Source organism: Priapulus caudatus, unplaced genomic scaffold, assembly GCF_000485595.1.
Source record: "Priapulus caudatus unplaced genomic scaffold, Priapulus_caudatus-5.0.1 Scaffold2186, whole genome shotgun sequence".
In the NCBI taxonomy this organism is placed as follows: Eukaryota; Metazoa; Priapulida; class Priapulimorpha; order Priapulimorphida; family Priapulidae; genus Priapulus; species Priapulus caudatus.
The window spans coordinates 1-9,006 of NW_014579247.1; the positions used below are offsets into that span (position 1 = coordinate 1).

Here is a 9,006-nt window from a genome sequence, read left to right on the forward strand (position 1 = left end):
CGACGCCTATTGGTAGGATACGCGAGCGTGTAGATTGCTACATGATGACTCAGATGCGAGCGATTAGGCGCGGGAGCCGACGCTCGCGCGAGTATCGCCAGCTGTCGGCGTAGCAAAGTGTTACTTAATGGACGCGAAAGGGTATTAATGTGGGTAGTCGCGTCCTTGCCTGTGTTCCTTGATTTACGCAAGTTTGCATTACGCGAATTTAGCAATAGCGCTATCACTTAATACAATAAATTTATTGAAGAATAACAAGACAAGCACTACAAGAATAACTCGACGGCGGGACTGCCAGGCGCGTGGCGGAACGTAAAATATGTGATGTTATCGATTGTATTAGCGGACCCGGAAAATGTCTAGAAATGTTTACGTGTGCATTGGCTTGGTGCTTCGCTTCGCTGCTGATGCGCAGGTAAAGGCCGTTACTTGCCGATAAACTTTCAAATCGGGCTTCGGAATGTCGCAAATAAGTTCAAAATATCGGCAGTTCAAGCGATTGGGGGGGGCGCTCGAAGATGAAATTATGAATCAATCATTGATTAAATGCCGTCCGTTAATGAATCATCATTACTGTTACAATGTGTCGTGTGGGGGGAGGCTAGCGGTAATCTTCCGGGGGTGGGCGGGTATTTGTGCTGGTGGGTAATTGTCCGGGTGGGTATTAGTCCTGGTGGCGTAATTGTTCCGGAGTGGGTAATGTCCAGGGGTAGTTGTCCTAGTGGGTAAGTTGTCCTGCGTGGGTAATCGTTCTGGTGGCGTAATCGTCTTGGCGTGGGTAATTGTCCGGTGGTAATGTCCAGTGGCGTAGTTGTCGGATACGGCCACACAACCCCACACAACGTTTCACACACCGCCCCACACACGTCCTGACACACCGCCCACCCACACACCCACACACCGCCCCACACACCGTTTCCCCACCACCGCCTACACACCACCCACACGCCCGCCCCACTCCACCACCCACACACCACCACCACACGACCAACCCACACACGGCCCACACACCGCCCACACACACCCTACACACGCCCCACGACACCGCCCCGACCCGCCACCCTACACACCGCCCACCTCACCGCCCACCACCCACCCACACACACCCCCACACCATCCACACACCACCCCACCACCACCATCCACACGCACCCCACACACGCCACCCGCACCCTACACACGCCACCCGCCAACCTACCACCGCCACAACCACCACCCCCCCACACACCACCTACACACGCCACACCGCCTACACCACCCCCTAACACGCACACACGCCACACCACCACTACACACGCCCCCCACCACCCCACACACCGCCCACACACCACCCCACCACCCAACACCACCCCACCACCACCCACCACCGCCCCACACCAACCCTACACACGCCCACACACCGCCCCACTACAGCCCACACATCACCCAACACACCATCCACGCACCGCCCACACACCACCCCAACCGCCCCGCCCCCACCCACTCCACACACCACCCCAAACACCGCCCACCACCACCCTCACCGCCCACACACCGCCCCACACACGCCCACACACCGCCCCACCGCCACCCTACACACCGCCCAACACGCCGACCACACACTCCTCACACGCCCCCACACCACCCACACACCACCCTACACACTGCCCAACACGCACCCACACCTAACACACCGCCCACACAGCATCCCCACACGCCACACCACCGCCCCACACACTGTCCCCTCACACACCGCCCACACACGCCCCACACACTGCCCCCACACCAGCCCCACAGGCACCACCACACACACCCACACACAGCCCACACACCACCCCACACACGCCCACACACACCCAACACACCACACACCACACACACACGCCCCACACCACCCACCAGAATCCACCACCGCCACAACGCCCACACAGCATCCCACACACGCCCACCACACCCTACACACCGCCCCCACCACCGCCCACACCACCTACACACGCCCCACACACGCCCAACCCCACCACACGCCACCCTACACACCGGCCGTACACACCGCCCACACACCGCCCACCACGCCCCACACACCGCCCTTACATCACCGCCCACACACCGCCCCACCACCACCCTTACACACCGCCCCACACACCGCCCACAACCCCACACGCCCCCTAACACGCCAACACCGCCTCACACACCGCCCCACACCACCCCAACCATCCACCCCACACACACCACACAACACACCACACACACGCCCGGGTACACCCACCCCTACCACCCCCACACACCGCCAACACCGCCCACACCGCCCCACACACCCACTCCACAACTACCAACACCATCCACCACCACCCACACACCACACCCGCCCACCACGCACACACACTCCACCACCCCCAACACCCACACACCACCCACACCACCGACCCTGACACCCACACCCCCCACACACCAACACACACAACACACACACACACAGCACTCATACACACCACACACACAAACCACACACCACACACACCACACATACAACACACACCACACACACACAACACACACAACACACACAACACACACACAACCACACACACAACACACATACACATACCACCCCCCCCACCATAACTCCAACACAGGTATTGGATACGAACTACCTTAAAAATTGTCTCTTTCAGGAGATATCACCATTGGCTTCAAAGAAGACTGGAAAAGTGAGGATCGCCCTTTAAGGCCTACTTTATGAATGAAAAAACGTCAATTTGATCAGCTTGCATAAGCTTGGTTGCTCGCACATATACAAACATGACAACTGGAGAAACTGTGCTCTAATGCGTAAGATTTAGCTGTAACTTTGTAAGTAAACGAATTTGTTTAATATTGTATTGCAATAAGTGATGATTGCCCGTTGGTCGCAGCGTGCGCAAAACCAGGGAGGGGCCACAAAGGACACGTACCTACCACAACTATTTTCGCGGTTAGTAACGTACATAAATTAATTATACAATCGACTGCCATGAAACTACTGCACCGATTTTAAAAATTGTTTTATTTGATGCGGCGCATATTTTATATTGAGTATATGTTCTGTCAAGCCGGCCATTTTCATCATTTACGTAAACATTTTCATTGGCCTGACGGTGGCGTGAGCGAACACGTAATCAAACTCGCGGTGATTTTGGTTTAACTGTGTTTTGCCGGTACCTGCATCAGCAAACTTAACCTTTCATTTGACTTTTGCGGTCGCGTGAAACGGGCCTGCGCCGTGCCCTGTCAGTGTGAGACTGCGCAATAAGATATATATTAGATTTTGAATTTTGCCTAGGAAACGCGCGTGATCGGCCGTTGCCGTGCCGGCCGTGTCGTGTCGGTGTGTCTGAAGACAGCTAGAAAGGAGAGAGATCAATAGTTAGAAAGGAGAGCGGAGAGAGAGATGAGACAGACAGGTAGAGAGGAAAGATTAGTCTCGTACTTCACCTGAATTGATACAGTTTAAAAAAAAGTCAAATCCAGTTAGAGATGGAGAGGAGAAAGGAGAGAGAGAGAGAAGAGAGGAGAGAGAAAGAGAAGAAAGTCTATCTCGTACCACCTGAATTGATACAGTTAATAAGTTAAATCTTTCACATAGTGGCGATAGGGATGGTGCTATTTCGTTTCAGCTACCTGGAGGCCGCACGCTTTCACCAATAAATGGCTACAGTTAGGGATTAGTCACTGGTAGCACTGCGAGTTAACTGCCAATACTCTATCTCTATTTGCTGATGCTGAGCCAAGAGCCGCTTAGATATTGCTTAAGTATGATGTGGTTATTGCATCAAGAATATATTATATTTATTTAGCCTATTTTGCTACCAAGTTTATTCATGTTTTTGCATTGTGAGCGTGCCATTTATATATATAGTTCCCTAAACATACTTTGGCAGTGGCCTTGGGATGAGTATCCCGTGTGTATTTCTATGTCCACGTGCTTTGTCGCTTTCATCTACCTTCTTGTTAAGGCCTATTACACGATGACGTCCTAGACGTACGTCTGTCCATCAGTCAGACGCCAATTTACGTCCAAAAAACGCACACGTGTAAACCATGCGGTACGACACGATTTTTTGACCCCTGGCAATATCGGATGCCACTATAGAGCATGTTTCTAATTTCTTGCACATTGTAAGCAGGACGCAAGAACTCAGACAATCAGGTGGGGGGCGCATGAGGTTGGGTCACGTGCTTAAGTGTTCTTCGCGATGAACAGTGTTGACAGCTGGCGCATACCCTGCTGGATCACAGATAAGCGTTCTGCAGCAGAGAATTGGTTCCCTCATATTGCGGTGTAGAGCGTGGATTATTGGGTGTGATGCCTTTCAAGAAGTATCTGCGGAAGTGTCCATTATGTCCCATCTCACAAAATTTTCGGAAGCGGGGTCTTCTTACCTTCATCTTTTTTTAGTACTGATTACGCCTCCAAGTTTGTTCTCATGGGATCTAAGCGTCTTGCCAGCTGCCTCTTCTTTGCGAAATTTCATATTTTTTCTTAATTCCTGCCACAAGAAGAGACGCTATGGCAATTTTCTTCAGCCGCCGTGTACGTGTTCTCCCCATGGCGGCCTGCCCGTGAACTACTTGTCCTGGACGTACGAACAAAACTCACCGTGTAAACAGATTCACCGTTGCGTCAAGGACGTATGCTAAAATCTGATAAGGCCTGGACATACGTCTAGGACGCATCTTGTAAATAGACCTTAAAAAACGCACAGCAAGTCCGGAGCTGCACGCGGACCGTGCCTCGAGAAAACATATCCCGCCTATTTCGCTCACGTCCTTGACGAGTGGGTATATAATGCAGCCCGGGGCAAACGCAGCACTGCATAGACAATCTGTTCACCTAGAAAAGGGTTCACAACTTTTAGCTTCTAACGATGGCTGTTGTAAGTGTAGCAACGTGGCTCGCGCCTATGAACCTGGCTATCGTGGCTCTAACCCTGTTTGTTGGCTACTTACTACTGAGACCAAACCGCTGGCGGGGTAACCCACCGCCCGGCCCCAGCGGGTGGCCCGTCGTCGGCAGCATGTTCGAACTCGGCAACCGACCGGAGATCTTTTTCAATAAGATGTCGGAGCGATACGGAAATATATTCAGCTTAAACTTGGGACAGAAGCGCGTAGTTGTTGTCAACAGCTACGAGACGTGGGCAGAGGCTATCGTAGAGAAGGGGCACATCTTTGCCGACCGACCCGACCTTTTATCTTTCAAGCTACTACAAGAGGGGGACCAAAGTCTCGGTGTGGCATTCACAAGAGCTTCGGAAATGCAACGCAAGAAAATCAAATTCGTTCGTGCGGCTTTGAATCCGGCCATTCCTGAAGTCGCTGAGAAGTTTAAGACGATTATAGCGAGTGAAGTCGCGTTGCTAATGCAGGACGTCGCTAGCGAGCACGGTAAATCGTTCGACCCACGTAAAATGGTTGAATTCTGTTTCGTCAACATCATCGGAATGTGGCTCTATGGGAAAATGTTCCAACAGCGAGACGAGCAGTACTTGAAATGGGCGGCCACGTTTGCTCGCAGGTTCGTATCTACGTTGACTACTAGAAAGTTTCCGGATGTGACTGAAGCGCAGTAAATAATGTCGAGAGGGAGAGAGAGAGCGCGCGAGAAAGTGAAGGAAAGAATTAGAGAAAGAGAGTGTGTGAGAGAGAAAAAGCGGTCTTTGAAGATGTGGCGAGTATGAAAACTGCAATGTTGGTATTTGTACGTCCCTCGTACACGTCAGTAAACGTTCGTAGACAGTGATGGTCGAAGACGTCTTGTATATTATAGATGGCTTTATTCGAATCCATATGTCATCATATACACAAACTCAACCGCACGCCAGTGCCACACCCTGCCTTCTCTCCCGAATATTCCTTTTTCCCTATCTAGGTTGCGCCTGCCATACCTCTAGTCTCAACTTGTTGTGACCGGTTTGGATCGACGACCAGTGTGACTTTCCGTGCTCTGAGCAGAATGTTCTGTGGCGCATTCTTATATTGTGTCGTATTACAGCGCCAAATTTCACTCCGCCATATTCAAGTCGATTAAAACCGGTAATTTAATCGGCTTCTCAGTCTCCTGACTGATTAAAAACATACTTTAATAAACTAGATACTATGGAGACGTAACTATTAGTATAGCATAGTAACAATGCTTTATCATAGCGTCCTATCCGAGTCGAGTAGCGGCGTGTCCGCTGAAGGTCGTAACTCATCACATTAGGACTTCGTTAAACGCGATCAACATGTCGACGGTGGTGATCGGTACTTAAGCTTCCCAATTGAGAGATTAGTCAAGTGCTGCGGCATTCGTCGTTCTGCCGATCTCCCCAGCGTCCTCCACATTGATGTGTGGTTTGTACATCCCGTCCAGCGGCTGGTACATGGAGCGTTGAGAGCTACAGACGACGATGTCGGTAGACTGAAACGTGTGCTGTTCTGTCTGTCAGTTAACGTCTATATCACGTGACTTGACTATAGGATACTCCTTGCCCGACTCATGAAACTAAGGTTCCTCGGCTAATCATTAAATTTTGTCTGCGTAGTGCCATCCGCACACAGCATGTCAACTATAGCTATCTCCACGAGATATATGTCCTTAACTATGCGCGCTTTACATGCATATCCTTTTCATTACAACGTATACAATCGTATGTCGGCATTGAACCGTTCGAAATAAGGTTCGCATTATTAGCCTCGAAATATCATAATATGTAATTTGGGTAGAACGTGAATATAATAGGAGATGAAGTGGACTGTGTGTGAGAATGAATGGGTGGGTAGAGGAATTTAGGGTGAAGCTTTTCTGTGTAATTTGGGTGGAAGGAGAGAGAAATGGCGATAGATTGGGAAGAAGGAACGTGTATCGATGCAGAAAACAAAAAACAAATTTAGACGTTCGAGATAGAGACAAAGATGGAGATAGATGCAATAGAAGGAAAGGAGTGAGACAAAGGGCGAGAAAGAGATGCGAGAGAAAGAGTTGGAGATATGAATAGGAAACGAGGAAAACGTCAAGAGAGAGAGAGAGCGAGGTGGAGGAATAAGAGAGAAAGGGAGGAAGGAGGAAGCAAGGGAAGAGGAGTCTTGGATGATAGGAGGAACGGGAGAGAGTGAGAGTAGGGGTGATCAGGGTAAATAGCCGGTAGATGCGCCGTGTCATGATGTACATTTTTACTTTAAGGTTGGAGCTAGGATCATGTCTGCTTGTGGACTGGTTCCCATCGCTTGCCTACATTACCAGCGCTGAAGTCAAAGAATTAAAAGTATTCGTACAAACGATTGTGGGCTGGCATATGAAAATAGTAAAGGAACACCGGCAGACGTGATCGATCCAGCTCGCCGCCGATTTTCTCGACACCTACTAATCCAGCGCAGAAAAAAAAAAAAAAAATGGGCGCTGATGGTGTCCGACACGATATCTGCCTGTGTGTTAGATTGATCTACAGAGCGCGGGTTTGACACTGTCACTTGCCAGACACAAAACTGGGCATTCAGCTGCGTGCTGCAGCAATCCAGACGTGCGAAGAAGTGCAGGCTGAGATCGACGAGGGTCGTCGGAGTAAGCGGCAGAGCGCGACGACGAAGGGATCGCCGCACATGCCTACTTGGAGGCTACGCTTTGGGAGATTCAGCGTGTAGCAATAACGGCCCCCATGCCTGGCATACGCGGTGCATTGTTTGATACCACCTTAGGAGGCTTTAACGTGCCTAAGGATACCATTCTACTGATCAACCACGCCAAGATGGCTATGAATCCCATCAATTTCCCACAGCCACAGAAGTTTGACCCGACTAGGTATCTGGATGAGAACGGAGTCGTCGTGGCACCGGATAAAAAGATTATGCTGTTTGGCAACGGCTTCCGAAAGTGTCCCGGCATGCAAATCGCTCGCGACATGATGTTTACTGTCATGGCAAACCTGTTGCAGCGTTTCACATTACAGCTACCAGAGGGCGTTACAGTTTTCCCTGTCGGCAGAAGGGAAGGTCTTGTGCAGCATCCACTTCCTTATAAGATCAGAGCTATCCCGCGATAAACGCAACCGCAATAAAAGAGGAAAAATAAAGTAAAGCATTATGGTGTTGGTTAACATAATAAAAATAACTCGGTTTACTTTGCAATAGCATTCTCCTTGTAATCATTTATCAGTAATGGTTCTCAATGGAAAATGTATATTCAATAAAGATATATTAGTTATCGAAAAAGATTGTCTTCTTTTTCTAGTTATTTTGTTGCTCTTCAACGAACTATTCGCTATTCTAGTATGCGTAGATAGATATACGTATGTGTACATTTTGATAAATCGAGCCATCACTCGTAAACCTGCTGCAAGATGATATTATAATCTGTATATCATTCGCTCCCTACTCAGAAAATTCTCGGCTGTTTCATTAATCAGAAAAATGTGGTATTATTTAATCATTTGGTATGTCTATGAAGGCTGGGAATCATGTCAATCCTTTTGCATATTTTAACGAAATTATACAATTATCGAAAAGAAATTATGCATACAAAATATCGAACACTCAGTCTACCTTCATTTACGCACATGCAGGATTCAGCTTAACAATAAATGCAAAACTCACATCATCTTGAAATTTATACGTGAATCATTTCACGCCCATGCATATTTAAACTCGTTGAATTCGTCTGTGAATGCGTGGACGAATAGTCAATAGCCATTATTATCTACTTGAAAGAAAGAGTAATTCGGTGTTAAGTCAACGACATCGTCATGAGTTCGTATGAGGCTACTGATCACAGCTGTGTCAACAGCAAGTTGATATTTGGTGCGGGAATTCTTGCCGATTGACTGCCAAGCGGTCACGAAAATGTTCGAATATATTAACCGCTTTACATGTTACCATGTCTCTGTTTGTGTAAACTAATACGTGAAGTGTTTGATTGATTCGCTACAGCTTATACCGTGCTATATATATATTAATATGTACATACACACACACACACACACACACACACACACACACACACACACACACACACAC

General features: G+C 48.9%; 2 protein-coding genes across 2 annotated transcripts; both read left to right on the forward strand.

Annotated features, from left to right (window-relative positions):
• The first annotated feature begins 4,883 nt into the window (after positions 1–4,883).
• LOC106818365 (cytochrome P450 1A2-like) lies at positions 4,884–7,325 on the forward strand. Its single transcript, XM_014823081.1, has 2 exons — positions 4,884–5,533; positions 7,181–7,325. The coding sequence occupies exons 1-2, from the start codon at positions 4,884–4,886 to the stop codon at positions 7,323–7,325; spliced, it is 795 nt and encodes a 264-aa protein (XP_014678567.1).
• A 327-nt stretch (positions 7,326–7,652) lies between these two features.
• Positions 7,653–8,036, forward strand: LOC106818367 (steroid 17-alpha-hydroxylase/17,20 lyase-like). Its single transcript, XM_014823082.1, has one exon. The coding sequence runs from the start codon at positions 7,653–7,655 to the stop codon at positions 8,034–8,036; it is 384 nt and encodes a 127-aa protein (XP_014678568.1).
• The last annotated feature ends 970 nt before the right edge of the window (positions 8,037–9,006 follow it).

Excerpts from the sequence above, each read along its gene's own strand:
- LOC106818367 (XM_014823082.1), top strand. The coding sequence starts at position 7,653 with ATGCCTGGCATACGCGGTGCATTGTTTGATACCACCTTAGGAGGCTTT.
- LOC106818365 (XM_014823081.1), top strand. The coding sequence starts at position 4,884 with ATGGCTGTTGTAAGTGTAGCAACGTGGCTCGCGCCTATGAACCTGGCT. Across the intron at positions 5,534-7,180 it reads GCGGCCACGTTTGCTCGCAG|GTTGGAGCTAGGATCATGTC; the intron begins GTTCGTATCTAC and ends TTTTACTTTAAG.